A 15,504-nucleotide genomic window follows, 5' to 3' on the forward strand; every position below is an offset into this window, starting at 1 on the left:
TCAAGAGAACGGGGCGGCGCGCTGTATTCCCTCCTCGGGGCATTGGAAGCATCTCATTGTGCAGGTCAGCCGTATTTACGCTATCGGCTGATGAATGAATCCAGAGGTGGGCGTACAAATACCGACACACACCGAGACGCAAACCACAGGAGCTTTCCCTCCGAGATCAGACAGGCAGACAGCGGAGCTCGTGGCGGACGGCGCTCGGCTGTGAACGCCTGCCAAACTCGCAGTGTGGGCGAAGCCTTTTTAGCCTCTAACAGAGGACAGGAGAGCCCGGGAGCGTAGTATCCCATTTCCTGCATGCAGACTTGCCTTAAAGTGATTGTTATATTATCGTAATGGGGATTGAGAAAACGTAACCTGACTGGGGCTTTTAGTGAAAACCACATCCTGATATCAAGGACTCGCGGTATATCTTTGGAGAAACAGTGGATGTTGAGCAAGTGTTTGTGTACATTTCAGACCTGTTGTTGTTGGCATAGACGTGCAATGTGTGTGTGCTGTTGGTGCAGGAGGAGTGGATTTGTACGTTGAGTTTTGTTGCGTTGATCTGTATTCACGTGCATGCTCTCCTCTCCTGTGTGTTTGTTTTGTTGTTGTTTTTAACAGATTTCTCTCCCTCTTCATTGCAGGCCGACGCATCCACCAGCTTCCTGCGTGCAGCTCGCTCAGGGAACCTGGACAAGGCTCACGACCACTTGAAGAATGGACTCAGCATCAACATAGCTAATCAAGTAAGATCATGTCGTTTCAACTCATCAGCACAGCGATTCCACGAAACGGATTTGTGTCAGTGGGAGTAGAAAAGAAAGCCAGCCACAGATTTGAATTGAAGAAATGATGACTGGTATCAAAGTCAATTAGCCTACGACATTTAGTGCTCACAGTGTTTAGCAAAAAATGGCAGCCTACACTAGAGAGGAATCACACTAAATCCAGAACTACTTTTCTTGTTGTTTTCTTTCTTATTTTTTTTTATTTGGGATCTTTGCTGTTTATGCATTTGTGGATTCATTCACATAAAAAAGCCAGGAGCTGGATGCTCCATGCATGTTGTCTTGTGGCGTCGAAATCCATTCTGAAACCCCCCCCTCCATACATGCGGTCTAGTAACCACCAGCCGAGTCTAGGATGGAGTACTGCTGAGCCTCATTATCAGCAGACCAAGGCGGGATAACTTTATTGCTTGCAGTTGTTAATGTTCCTCAGGAGAAATTTCCAATGTTGCAGGTCTGGATGATATTTTTTTTGTTGTGATATACTACAGCAGGGACGTTAACTCCGCTTTATAAGCTCTTTTCCTTGAAACCAACCGCAAGTTTATTAATTCATGCCCAGAGCAGCCAATTGGAAAAATGGCTCAGTGCCTTTTGGCTACCCTTTTTTGTTCTGAGCATAAAATATTGCCTCATAATATACTACGCGGGGACCGCCTGTCGTTAGACCAGTGAGACGCACCTTTTGCTCGGACCACAATAATCCAAAAGTCTCATATTCTTGGCAAAGATATCCTAGATATAATAATAATAACACGTTTCAAGAACAAAGAACCCGGCCACGTTCTGTTCTCAACACATGTGTTTGCTGTAGGGAGAATATGTACTGAAAATGCATTCAGAGAGTTTGACATCAGTTCAAATTCTACTTTGATAGAATGCAGACTGTCGTTGTCAAAAAAGGTTTTTGCCTCTCGCACTAATGTGTAGGTCTTTGTCACCCCCCCCCCCCCAATGTTACTTAGGAACTTCATTTTACTCCTCTGAGATGCAGCATACCGCACAAAATTTTTGTTTTAGCCTTCAAAGGAACTTGGGATTTGAATGCGACACATAATCTCTCAATTGAATGCCATTCTGCAGTATCAGCAAAGGATGTAAAATATAAGAAAAGAAAATTTAAAAATTCACGACTCCTTAGACATCCTGATTCTCTGTCTTTTGTGTAAAGCGGTGTGCATGAATAATTAAGTATATTAGATTATAGTCCCCTCAATCTTCCGCCCTACCGTCTGCACGCTTACACCTTGTTGCATCATGACCATAAATCACTCCAACTGCAGGCCACTGGATATCATGAGACATGTGTGTGTGTGTGTGTGTGTGTGTGTGAAAGTGAATATGTGTGCTTTGGACACACACACACACACACACACACACACACTCACCAGCTTGCCAGTAAGTTGTTGTGTTAGGGATGGCTGTGGAGTGGGAGTGATGTTTGGTAAATGAAGAGACAAGTGCTTTTATACGCAGACAAAACACTGTCAGCGAGATGGAAGTCTGGGCATCGAGACTGAACGCAGCCGTCTGTGGCGTGCTACTGATGCGTGCTACTGATGCGTGAGATCACGCAGCGGCACCAGAGACGCAGAAGAGGAGATATGCGGAAGATAGACGACTATTGACACAAACGGAAACGTTCCGCACGACACTCGAGGGTCCTTAACATACGTCTATTGAGAACGTAATCAACCCGATAATTAATATTGATATGATCTACAATAATTTAATTTCATGCCCCCGACCATGTGATCAATTATATTTCTAAAGACCCTTAATTTGACTCTCTAAAAGAAATATTTCCCTCCATTTCCCACTACCCTATTTTTCTTTCTTTTTATTTTTTTTATTTTTTATTTTATTATTTGTATCTATTAGATTGATGGCTCTTTACTGAGGGAAGGTTATTTTTACGAGTGATTTATGTGTTTATGCAGCAACAGCCTGTCCTTGCTATACCTACAGCCATGCAGGCTCTCTCTCTCTCTCTCTCTCTCTCTCTCTCTCTCTCTCTGTCTCTCTCTCTTTCTCTGTCTGTCTCTCTCTCTCTGTGTCTCTCTCTCTCTGTCTCTCTCTCTTTCTCTCTCTGTCTGTCTCTTTCTCTGTGTCTCTCTCTCTCTGTGTGTCTCTCTCTCTCTCTCTCTCCCTGTGTCTCTCTCTCTCTCTCTCTCTCTCTCTCGCTCTCTGTCTCTCTCTCTCTCTTCACCTGTAGTCACTGAGGTGTCTAAATACCGACCATTGTCGTGTCTGTGTATTCACATCATTCACATGTAGATGTCTGTGGAGTGGCTGTTAATGGCCGTTGGAAGTGATCTTTTTTTTGGTGTTAAAAACCAAACTGAATGTCACAGTGTCTTGTTTGGTGAGCAGCAGAGACGTTCAGGCACTCTGCATTTAACGGTGTGTGTAACTGCCACCGACACGCTGTGTGTTTCCCGTCACTGTGCGCATGCTCACAGAGAGACATCGGTACCCGTTTGAATATAGTGACACCGCAGTGTGATGGGATGCCTGAGAGCAGTGTGGATAACTGAGACTCCTGGTGGCCAGATTGGTTACAGCAGGCAGCTCGCAGCTTGGACTTTACCGGTACAATATGGAGCCAGTATCCAGAGAGACGATGGGACAGACAGAAGGACAACGTTGAGATAAAGCAGGTGTCTGCTGTCCCTGCCCTGCCTCCTCCCTACTCATCAGCCTCATCAGGTTTTTCGTGTTGCCAGGACATGAAGTCCTCCTGCTGTCGAGCGTTTATCAGTGAAGTCCAGAGAAAGACGAGCGATGTTCCGCACAGCTGGAGAAAGTGAGCATGTGTTGCAGTGCCCACAGGGGTGTGAGACTGAAGTGTTTCTTTTTCCGCTCTTACCTCAATTTCCCTCCATAGGGAGGTTTCCTTTAACACGGGTTGAATGTGAACTTGGGAGTTTGAAGATGTTCGGTAGCACGAATCAAAACGCATTCCAGTCTCAGACCACTGCGCTGTTAGCGTGTCTGAAAGGTCTTGAGATATGTTATGTGAACGGTTGGGGCTAACGCCACAGTGATCATTGAAGGCCAAGGAGACGACAAAGCCAAGGAGACGACAAGGCCAAGGAGACGACAAGGCCAAAGAAGGGCAAGGATGTGTGGAGATATCTGAGAGATCTTCGCACAGATCTGCAGAGGGTAGAATGTGTTGCTTCACGCGTGTGTTGAGGTAGACCACAATTTACTCATTACTTTGCCCTGAGAGATGCGGAATCACTTTTCAATTAACGCGGACTGGGATTATAATAATCCTGATTATGAACGGGATTATCACGCTGCTGTATTACTACAACTTTAAAGACATGATACGAATCCCAAATTCAATCGTTTTTTGATAAGAGCTGGCGATAACCTTTTCGGAGAATATTGTATCCTGTGTGTTTGAATCTAATGTGACTACATCTCTTTGTCTTCTCCCTAAGAATGGTCTCAACGGGTTACACCTGGCCTCTAAAGAAGGTCACGTCAAAATGGTCCTGGAGCTACTCCACTCTGGCATTGAGCTGGAAGCCACCACCAAGGTACCGTGTTCCTCTCTGTACGCGTACTCCTCTAAAGTAGCATTTTGAGCTGAACTGAAATGAATAAAGCTCTTTTACTGTCACATCTTCCCGACACCTTTCGTTACTTAAACTATCAGCTCTGAGCTAATTCAGCTGCACTGCAACTATAGCAAGCATCTGTAAATAGGCAGTTATGTATTTGTACATCACGTCGAATGAGTCTTACAGATAAATGCAATATAGGAAAATAAACTATGGGTTATCTGCAATGACCAGGTGTTAAGATCATGTTTTCACATCTGAATTTAATAACTAATAATAGCTACTAATAGACAGAAAAGGTCTGGGTTTGCCTCTTTTATCGTCACATGTTTTTTGTTACATACTGGACGATCACAAAACACTAGATGTATTTCAGTGTCGAGTTCTAAGTGTAGAGATCTAGGCCATTCTGTTGCAATCATTCTCTTCTGGTTCACTCTAATTCTCTCTCTCTCTCTCTCTCTCTCTCTCTCTCTCTCTCTCTCTCTCTCTCTCTCTCTCTCTCTGTGGTTTTGTGTGTGTGTGTGTGTGTGTGTGTGTGTGTGTGTGTGCGTGTGTGACCTCCAGAAAGGGAACACGGCTCTCCATATCGCAGCGCTGGCAGGGCAGGAGAGAGTGGTGGCTGAGCTCGTCAACTATGGTGCCAACGTTAATGCCCAGTCGCACGTGAGTCACCGCGAGCTTTAGGCGAGAGGAGAGTGTGCCAAGTCTGTGTCTATGCATCTGAATTCCTGCGCTGAACAGTGTGTCTGTATTTCTGGACCGTGTGTTCTTGTAAAGATCAACACCTATTCATTTTTTACTGCTCAGGTCAGCTGAGACATAAATCCCTGTATGTATGCATGAGGATGTGTGTTTTTATTTAGTTTTTCTGATAGTGCATCTTGTAATATGGGGCCCATATTATTGTGTGTTCATGTATATGAAACTATGCATAATATATTTGTGCCCTGACAGAAAGGGTTCAGTCCTCTCTACATGGCCGCACAGGAGAATCACTTAGAGGTGGTGAAGTTCCTGCTCGAGAACGGTGCCAATCAGAGTCTCCCAACCGAGGTACGTGAAGACACAGCTAGTGTTTTCTCATGGGGAAAAATAAATAATATATGTGTCCTATTACACATAATATTACGTGGTGTCAAATTCACGTTGTCCCTCCCTCTTCTCCATTCTTTTCTCTTCCTGACTTCCCTACTCTTTCTGTCATCCCTCCCCCCTCTCACCCGCTGTCCCCTCTCTCTCAGGACGGCTTCACCCCTCTGGCGGTGGCGCTCCAGCAGGGCCATGAAAATGTTGTGGCGCTGCTCATCAACTACGGCACCAAGGGCAAGGTGCGCCTCCCTGCGCTGCACATCGCCGCGCGAAACGACGACACGCGCACCGCCGCGGTGCTCCTGCAGAACGATCCGAACGCTGACGTTCTCAGCAAGGTATGCTATACGCTCGCCGAGGTTGTGTGTACTGCTGTGAATGTTTACTCGGTGTACAATGATAATACAATCAGCCCAAAAAGCAATCTCAGAACCCATCGGCTGTTGGTCTGACGATGATTTAGCCTTTGGGAGCAGAGGACAATATTCTGGGGGTTCTTGGGGGAACTAAAAAGACGATAACCGGTGGGTTCAGAGATTGTGTTTCGGCCAATTCATCACCAAAATCTTGTCCCGTTGCCTAAAGATTCTCCATTCATATGCACATATACTGTATGTTTATACTGAAACGATAAGGAAAAGAAAAATACATTACATGAGCAGAAACAACAGAATTACAATGCAATTTCCATAAATGAAAAGAAAACTCTCCCAGTGAATGCTAAAGTGAGACAGGTAGGTGCCACAGCGTTTTTAATGCAAATCACTGTTCAAAGAAAAACACCATTTATTATGAACAAGAATCTTCAAAACCCACAGTTATACAATCCTTTGGGCTATTGTTTGACTGTTCTCTCTAAATTTAAACTTTATTCTTACTTTAATCTGTGTCATGCGCCGTTGTTGTAACCTTGATTTTTTTTTTGTTTTAATAGTGATATAAATAGATTGTAATTATTCATATTTATACTTCAATCTCACACTTTCCCATTATGCTCCTTTCTCTGTAGACTGGTTTCACACCCCTCCATATTGCAGCCCATTATGAGAACATGAGCGTAGCCCAGCTGCTGCTGAACAGAGGCGCCAACGTAAACTTCACCCCCAAGGTCAGTTTGTCTCCGCTGGAGGACCAAAAGTGACAAAATATGTGTTGAATAATACAACTAACTTATTTCTTGCTACTTCTCCAGAATGGCATCACACCCCTTCACATAGCCTCCAGGAGGGGCAATGTGATGATGGTCAGACTACTGCTGGACAGAGGAGCACAGATTGATGCCATAACTAAGGTAGCGTACTGTTCAGCTCCATTCTGCTCTGGCATTTTGTCACTTACGCATGCCCAACGCCTTCCAAATATCTATTTCCTCCATCTGTCTTCCTCCCCGCTGATTTGCTCACTTCTGTCTCTTTTTGTCGTTTAACACATTTCCAAATCGGTCTCTCTCTCTCTCTCTCTCTCTCTCTCTCTCTCTCTCTCTCTCTCTCTCTCTCTCTCTCTCTTTGTAGGATGAGCTGACTCCTCTCCACTGTGCAGCCAGGAATGGCCATGTTCGCATCATTGAGCTCCTGCTGGAACACGGTGCTCCCATCCAGGCTAAAACCAAGGTAGATGCTGTATAATTAGTAATGATCATCAGGGCGTACTGATGAATCGGTATCCCTGTGAATCGCTATCTCATTACTGAGAGAGATTCCATATTTTATGACAAATAATGCTCCCAAGGTCAACAGAAAAAAATCGGCATATTAAGCCAACTTCCTAGAAACCTACAGACTTTCATCCGACTCTGGTCTGTTTACTGAGCATTCTAGATTATTGCCACAAGATTCTTCGTCTGCAAAGTCGTTTTAGCGCAGTGTGTTAGGGCTGGGCTATATGGTGAAAATCAAATATCACAATATTTTTTAACTAAATACCTCAATGTCGATATTATGCCGATATTGTGCTATTACAAATCATTCACACGATCACAGTTTTGATAAATAATCCTCACGTATGTGCATATAATGACAATGTGGGTAAAGGAAATGAATGAAACCTGTTAAGTTCAGAAAATGACATCACTTTACTGTAATGCAGCGTCTAAAAACCAGGAAAAGACGACACTTGTGCCATATTTCGATACATCCAAAATATAAGACAATATCAAGTCTCGTGTCACAGTATCGATATAATATTGATGCATCATACAGCCCTATCGCTGAGGACTCACACTCAGCTTTCATGAACACAAGAAATGTCATCTTATAGACTATGTGCTACATATAGCACAAGCTAACCTTTCCCGCCCCTGTCTGTGTCCCATTCCCTCCATCCCACAGAACGGTCTGTCCCCCATCCACATGTCAGCTCAGGGGGATCACATGGACTGTGTCAGGCAGCTACTGCAGTACAACGCTGAGATCGATGACATCACGCTGGACCATTTAACCCCTCTTCATGTAGCAGCCCACTGTGGTCACCATCGGATGGCCAAGGTCCTACTGGACAAGGGGGCCAAAGCCAATGCACGAGCTCTGGTGGGTTTGTTTGACTGTGTAATATAAGAAGTTATCCATCACTCAATATGGTCATAGTGATTGTCGTGTGTCTATTGTGATCTTCATGTTGAGAGGAAATCCATTTTACTCAAATATATTTTACTTAACTGAAGAAAATCGGATCTGAACAATCTATGGATCGTTAGGCATAAAGTGATTGTGGCTTCAGGACTTGAACTGTTTCCTCTGTGTTTCCAGAATGGCTTCACACCTCTCCATATCGCCTGCAAGAAGAACCACATGCGGTCCATGGACCTGCTGCTTAAGCACTCCGCTTCCCTCGAAGCTGTCACAGAGGTGAGACCGTGTGACCACCAGGGAGCGGCTCTGAAAATGAACAATTAGCCACTCCTTCGAAAGTACAGTAAAGTTTTCACCCGAGTGGCATTCATGAGCCTTGGTGACCTTCTCTGTCTGTGTTTTTTGTTGTTGTTTTTTTGTGTGTGTGTGTGCAGTCTGGTCTCACTCCTCTTCATGTAGCAGCATTCATGGGCCATCTGAACATAGTAAAGAACCTGCTCCAGAGAGGGGCTTCACCTAATGCTTCCAATGTGGTGAGGACCCCTTTTCCAAGTCCTTCGTTGTTTCTCTTCTCTTTTTGTCCAACATTGTCTTGTTTTTTTATGCAATTCAAGTTCAGATGTATGACAGTTACCTCTATATGTGTTCACATTTTTAAGAAAGAATAATTTCCAGGATAAATTCAATAATGAATTACTAGATTAATTTTGTTGGTCAAACGTCTAACAATTTACCAATAGATGGATAAAGCCAGCGCTGTTGGAAAAAGATCGTGCTTAATGAGTATGAATTGTTTCTAAATGACTGATATTAACAGACTGTTCTGAACGTTGGGCCGCCATATGTGGATTTTTACTTCACTACTCTATCACTTGGTTTACAAACTGAACCTGTCGCCGTTCAGCAATATGTAGCAATTGACTTGAACATCTCCGTTACATACGTGCAAGTGGCGCACTACGATGATGTAATTTAAATGACCTGGTTGACCTTTGTTCATCTACACCAGAAAGTGGAGACTCCCCTCCACATGGCCTCCAGAGCAGGACACTGTGAAGTCGCTCAGTTCCTGCTGCAGAACACGGCACAAGCGGACGCTAAGGCTAAGGTACTTAATCAACCCAACATTAACAAATGGCGTGATGGCCGGGTAGTATTATTTAATCATTACCCCACTTCTTAATAATATCCATTGACCTCTTTCTCTGTGTGCGCAGGACGACCAGACACCTCTACACTGTGCGGCCCGCATGGGCCACAAGGAGCTCGTCAAGTTGCTTCTTGAGCACAAGGCCAGCCCCGACTCGGCTACCACAGCAGGCCACACCCCCTTACACATCTCTGCACGCGAAGGACATATCCACACTATCCGAATCTTGTTGGATGCCGGGGCACAGCAGACCAAGATGACAAAGGTAGAGAAAAAAAAAGACGAGCCCGTCCGTGTTCTCTGTCCACCGACGGTGAGTGTGATACGCAATAACGACAAGCATTTTCTTTTGAGCAGAAAGGCTTCACTCCGCTCCACGTGGCCTCTAAATATGGGAAGGTGGACGTGGCCGAGCTCCTTCTGGAGAGAGGGGCCAACCCTAACGCAGCGGGGAAGGTGAGACAATCTGCGCTTCCTGTAGTTCAGCTCGCTGAAGTACACAAACAAGTACTCCTGTGAAGAGCAATTGAGCCTGAAAGGTTGACGCCATAGAGATGATTTGGGGATATCAGCTTTACTGTGTGTGTTTCATATATACATGTTTTTGTGTGTGTGTGTGTGTGTGTGTGTGTGTGTGTGTGTGTGTGTGTATGTTTGTGGCTTTATATATGTGTGTATGTGTGTGTGTGTGTGTGTGTGTGTGTGTGTGTGTGTGTGTGTGTTTAACAGAACGGTCTGACACCCCTTCATGTGGCCGTCCATCACAACAACCTGGATGTCGTTAGACTCCTGGTCAGCAAGGGAGGATCTGCACACAGCACTGCCCGAGTAAGATGCTCACATACGTTGTGCGCACGTACTCACACAGGCCGGCCAACACAGCATGCCAACCCGTCACCGACACGACACGATGGTCAAACGAGCGCGCGATACCTAAACATACAGTAACTTACATGACAACCTTTGTACTCCGAAGCACTCTTATCGTCACGACAGCATTCGAGTTTGAATCTAAAATTAGACGTGAACAGTGCCAAGAAAAGCGATGCCCACTCCTGAGTGCTACTGTACGCCCTCGTTTGCTTCTCCTTACAGAACGGCTACACTTCCCTGCACATAGCAGCCAAGCAGAACCAGATGGAGGTGGCCAGTTGTCTGCTGCAGAATGGGGCGACGCCCAATGTAGAGTCCCTCCAAGGCATCACGCCCTTGCACCTGGCCTCACAGGAGGGCCGGCCGGACATGGTGGCCCTGCTCATCTCCAAACAGGCCAACGTTAATCTGGGAAACAAGGTGCGATGTTAGAATGGATCAAAAGAACGTGTCGTCATTTACGTAGCTTTTCCCGACGTCAACGATGATCCTTTCCGTTGCCGTCCTTTCTGTCTTTTCAGAGTGGGTTGACCCCTCTGCATCTTGTGGCTCAGGAAGGTCACGTGGGAATCGCTGACACATTGGTCAAACAAGGAGCTTCCGTTTACGCTGCTTCGCGGGTACGTTACACAGTCTCCTCTGGTGCACAGAATATTATTATGTAAGACACTGATTCAGCTTATTGCACTTTTCTGATGGAAGCAATGTCATAGTGTAGTCTCTGACTTCAGGACATTAAAGCCTGAATAAGCCGCGCCTGCAGTATGTTGTCATCGGGCGTTTCTGTTATTTACAATTTTCATTTTTTTTTTCGCCTCAGAGTTAGATGGTTTAGCTTGACAATTCTCTGTCTATCTGGGAATGAAGAAGTGGATAGCAATTTGATATCACTTAATGTTTTCATTAAATAAATAAAATATAATCTATGAATGTTTAATTTACAGCATGTGGGTTTGTCACACTAGCTCATTGGCGTTCAAGACATTAAAAATGTATATGAAATCTATCAGTTATCTTTAAAACAACATGAAAATGGATTTAGTAGGTGATGAGCCTTCAATTCTGCATGCTCACTTTAGTTTGCATAAGGCCCCTTTATAGACATTAAAAAAAAGCATTGATGAAGCTACTGAACAGCATCTAATAGTCTCTTTCTCTCTCTCTCTCTCCTCGTCTCAGATGGGCTACACACCCCTTCATGTGGCCTGTCACTATGGCAACATCAAGATGGTGAAGTTCCTTCTGCAGCAGCAGGCTCATGTGAATAGCAAGACAAGGGTAAAGGATTTCTGTCTCACCCGTATCATAATATAAGTATGTTTATTATTATTATTTTGTCTGACCTTGCTTCCTCTTGAATTCTCCAGTTGGGCTACACCCCTCTGCACCAGGCAGCTCAGCAGGGCCACACCGATATCGTCACCCTGCTGTTGAAGCACGGAGCCCCGCCCAATGAGATTACTACGGTGAGACCCCTTTAGGAATACCTTCTCCTGTTATAATCTTCCTCTCAGCACTCGTCATTCCCCCGATTTCTCTGGGCAAACATGCTTTTCTATAGAGAGCGTGAAAAACAAATAAGTAAATGACTGTTTGAAGGCATGCCGTACACCTGATATACAACATGATTCAAATGGCTTGACAGATATCATTTATTAAAACCAATAAGACAATGTTGACCGCATCACATTCTTAAGGGAGGAAGTCAATATACTGGACTGAAATATCCCTCTACTGTAATACTGCCTTCAAGTGCATCGCCTATGGTGGGGCCAATAGGATTTTGTTTTTGTCTATGATTAAGATGCCTCAACCCTCAGTGGTGATTGTAAACGGTATGAACCGCTCAGGGAGGTTCTATTATGGGATGCATATGAGTTCCCCCTCTCCAGTCACCATTGATCATCCCTTTATGCAGATGATACTGTTTTATATTTGTGCAATTTTGTATTATTTTCCCCTGTTGATATTACACATTTTTTGACTTGCATATTTCTAACTCCACATTGAAAGCAGTCACCGTACCATAGCTGTAATAACAATAATTATAACCTGTGTTTTGTATTTTCTTTTTTCATCTTATATGACCCACGTAATTAATAAGGTACTAGATGTGTAGTTTTTTGCAATCTGTAGGTTGGCAATGACTTTATGTGTAGACAGTATTTCTTCTAAAGGAATGTTAATAAACTCTAAATAAACTATTTATGTACACCATTTTTTTGCATTTTGATTTAATGTTAAACAACTAAGAGGTTTATCACATTATGAACTTATTTACGCAAAATAACAGATGTTGTGAAAATGAGACTGAAATGCTTCAGTTAAAAATTGATGGAAATTCTGTGCTTTATGTTTCTCATCGTTCTCTGTGCAGAATGGGACGTCTCCCCTGGGTATTGCTAAGCGTCTGGGTTACATCTCTGTCATTGATGTGCTCAAACTGGTTACCGAGGAGTCTGTCTCCGCGGTGAGCAACACATCATGCATGGTTCACATGGTTACACCAGAACGCAAAGAAGTAGCCTTGACACGCCGTGACTCAGATGTTCAATCGAATGATTGTCCTGTCTTGATCGGGTTCAGCTCCCTCACCTGCTTGCAAAATAATTCAGCATTTTCCATTTATTCTTATGGTCTCTCTTGCATCCTCCTTCTGCTCTACACAGATCACTACAGAGAAGCATCGGATGAGTTTCCCTGAGACAGTAGATGAGATTTTGGATGTTTCGGAGGATGAAGGTAGGCTATCCCATTTCATTATGTTATCAGCTGTACAGCTTTGATATTTAATTTTCAGCCCTGATTCGCTTTTTTTTTTTTTGGTAGAAGAAGACTGTATGGGAGGTACACTGACACATCAAAGTACCACCATGAATTTAAATATGTGTATGGCTGTTTATAACACCCTTTTTTCCGTGTTTTGTAGGGGTTGCCCAGCTAACTTTAGGTAGGATTGTGTCTGTATCTCTGGCTTGTCCGGTCCGGTGGCTCGTGAACTTGTGCCTTCATTGTAATTTTCATTTTCTCTGTGCGTCACTAATTGTCTTTTTAATCAGTTTCTCTGACTCTGCTCTCAACTCCAGCTCTGTTTGCTCTTCTCTATCTTTATCTTCTCTATCTTTATCCCCTCTCCCTCTCGCTCAGAGATTTATTTTTAAAAAATGTGTCAGTTTTTCATCAGCATGTAGTCACGACATTTTCCTTTTTTTACCAGCGTCCAGTGCACATCTGTTCGTGGACTCATCATTGACGGAACTCCGGTACCTTCTGCATTTAAAAGACGAGCGGCTCCCTTCCAATCGAGCCATTATGAAAACGAGTGCTCCTGCCTTTTACGGGCTAATTGATCAACAAGCTAAATTACACACATGCTGTCCCCAAGCTGTGACGCTCCACACGCACAGTCGCTGCTCATGCAGTCGTCTTTCTGTTTTGAAGAAATTCAGAATGAAATCAGTTCAGTGTCATTTTTCCAACACATTTTTGACGCATTTTTTCACACAACTTTTTTCGCTCTTGTTGCCGTTTAATCGTGTTGCTTTTTCTTCTTTAACATTTTTTTGTGTTTACCTGTACAGCTTGTACTAATGAATGTTTAAATGTCTGTGAACAACTCTGTCTCGTGACGTGGTTTATCGTTTAATATTGTTGTTGTTACGGTTATTATTTCAATATCATTCCTCCTTAATAATTGAGGTATTTTCTCCTACACAGAAACAACCATCACCACATGTGATTTCATCTTTAATGGGCATGCTCACTAAAAACGCTGTCACCAGGTGCCTTGCAGTTTGCCGTCCATGCAGTGTCTTAAGCTGTGTTCAAAATGTCTTTCCAGTCCTCTTCTTTCACTCCTTTAGTTTCCATTTGCTCTGGTTGTTGTCGGTTTAACTCCATTGCTCAGACTAAAATATTTGAGATTGCTTTGTGGCCTTTTTTTTTTTTTTTTTCTGTGGTTCTCATGGAGGTGAAGGGATGGGAAGGATGGTGGCGTTAACTACTGCTACCACCGCGACTACTTACGTCAATTGAGAGTCAAATCAAGTGACATTATTTTGATTCAGAGAGGCCAACCACAGTTCAAGAAACTGTCACTCATTGAAATGTTTTTTAAAAAAGTCAAAATGGGGAATTCCATTGGCAGATTTCTTACTCGATTTAAGAATTTGTATGACTGAGTGGAAGAAGTTGAGAGCTGACTCAGCGTCATGTTTCCCCCGGTCTCGTCCTTTTTTCTCTTATTTCTTTATGTGCAACCCGTCCTTTGCCAGTTTTTGTCGTTTCCTCTTTCATCCTCCGCCTTTCTTACCTTTTTTTTTTTTTTATTTTGCCCACAGGAGACGAGTTGCTCGGGATGGATGGAGGACGCTATTTGAAGCTTGATGACTTCAAGGACCAGGACGATGACTTCCTCTCTCCAAAGAAAACCCTTAGAGACTTTGAGGGTGGCATGGGTACCACGTAAGTCATTCATGTTCAAGAATACCTAATGTAACACATGCTGTAAAATGGGATTGAGTGAGTCATCGAGTGGCTGGCGTAGTTCATTTACAGTATCTCTGTTCTAAATTGTGAGAAGAATGAGACCAAATGATCTTTATTGCAGGATAATAGTCAGCTGTTTCTTGCCTTACATAACTCTCACCTCCTCTCCTACAGGCCGTATTCTCCTGCTATTCCCAGGATCCCTTGCGTGTCCCCAGAGACTGTACTGCTGGATCAGGTAGGCTTAGCCCTTTATGTTCCCAGGATGCATTGCATTTTGTCAGCATTTGTTTCTTCATCCCACTGAAGACGGTTATTAATTTGTGAAAGTTAAAAAGTATTGTGACGTTTATTTTCATCTCTACTTTTAGTTTCCGTCTCTTCTGTGAGATTCTCTCCTCTTTTTCTGGTTTCCTCTCTTTTTTCTCATTGCTGTAATTTTTTTTATCACCTCCTCCTCTCTCTCCTTTTCTCTGCCTATCTTTTCTCTGTCGTTCCCTCCAGCTTTTCTCTGCCTTAATCTTTTCAGTCATGGTTATTTAAATGCTTCTCAATTTTTTATCGCCTGCCCCCCCCCCTCCCTGACCTCAGCACACCCCCATCCCCCTGCCGAAGGAGTATGATGAAGACTCTCTTATCCCGAGCAGCCCGGCTACAGAGACTTCAGACAACGTCAGCCCCGTGGCCAGCCCTATTCACACCGGGTCAGCTGCATGTTAATCCTCATATTATGTAATACGAAATTATTGATTGATGCTGCTTGTCAGACTCATCATAAACGAGGGATTTTAGCAGACTCAATTACCAATATTGCAATTTTTTTTGTGTTTTTTAAAGTACAGAATGCAGTACAAATTTAATACATGGTAAAATATGTGAAAACCAGTCAAAGACTACTCTGAATTTAGACTCACATGTATAGTATGTGAGAGTCTCATTTGGGCGCTAGGCAATCTTGACATGTTTTGATTAAATAATCG

General features: G+C 43.6%; 1 protein-coding gene across 6 annotated transcripts in view; it reads left to right on the top strand.

Annotated features, from left to right (window-relative positions):
• ank1b (ankyrin 1, erythrocytic b) overlaps window positions 1-15,504 on the top strand; it is a 67,232-nt gene that overhangs the window by 31,473 nt on the left and 20,255 nt on the right. For 4 of the 6 annotated variants that reach the window (XM_068705911.1, XM_068705906.1, XM_068705907.1 and 1 more), the window contains exons 2-26: window positions 636-737; window positions 4,232-4,330; window positions 4,922-5,020; window positions 5,312-5,410; window positions 5,599-5,784; window positions 6,456-6,554; window positions 6,639-6,737; window positions 6,958-7,056; window positions 7,774-7,971; window positions 8,191-8,289; window positions 8,448-8,546; window positions 9,023-9,121; window positions 9,231-9,428; window positions 9,521-9,619; window positions 9,893-9,991; window positions 10,259-10,456; window positions 10,558-10,656; window positions 11,216-11,314; window positions 11,404-11,502; window positions 12,414-12,506; window positions 12,706-12,778; window positions 12,966-12,986; window positions 14,377-14,500; window positions 14,699-14,762; window positions 15,116-15,228. In XM_068705911.1, coding sequence (XP_068562012.1) covers window positions 636-737; window positions 4,232-4,330; window positions 4,922-5,020; window positions 5,312-5,410; window positions 5,599-5,784; window positions 6,456-6,554; window positions 6,639-6,737; window positions 6,958-7,056; window positions 7,774-7,971; window positions 8,191-8,289; window positions 8,448-8,546; window positions 9,023-9,121; window positions 9,231-9,428; window positions 9,521-9,619; window positions 9,893-9,991; window positions 10,259-10,456; window positions 10,558-10,656; window positions 11,216-11,314; window positions 11,404-11,502; window positions 12,414-12,506; window positions 12,706-12,778; window positions 12,966-12,986; window positions 14,377-14,500; window positions 14,699-14,762; window positions 15,116-15,228 — 2,756 coding nt within the window. The remainder of the gene's footprint in view (window positions 1-635; window positions 738-4,231; window positions 4,331-4,921; window positions 5,021-5,311; window positions 5,411-5,598; window positions 5,785-6,455; window positions 6,555-6,638; window positions 6,738-6,957; window positions 7,057-7,773; window positions 7,972-8,190; window positions 8,290-8,447; window positions 8,547-9,022; window positions 9,122-9,230; window positions 9,429-9,520; window positions 9,620-9,892; window positions 9,992-10,258; window positions 10,457-10,557; window positions 10,657-11,215; window positions 11,315-11,403; window positions 11,503-12,413; window positions 12,507-12,705; window positions 12,779-12,965; window positions 12,987-14,376; window positions 14,501-14,698; window positions 14,763-15,115; window positions 15,229-15,504) is intronic. The other 2 variants (XM_068705908.1, XM_068705909.1) reach the window with 2 other exon arrangements.

Source organism: Cebidichthys violaceus, unplaced genomic scaffold (genome assembly GCF_023349555.1).
Source record: "Cebidichthys violaceus isolate CVI_PGR_0920_01 unplaced genomic scaffold, fCebVio1.0.p SCAF_12, whole genome shotgun sequence".
Lineage (NCBI taxonomy): Eukaryota > Metazoa > Chordata > Actinopteri > Perciformes > Stichaeidae > Cebidichthys > Cebidichthys violaceus.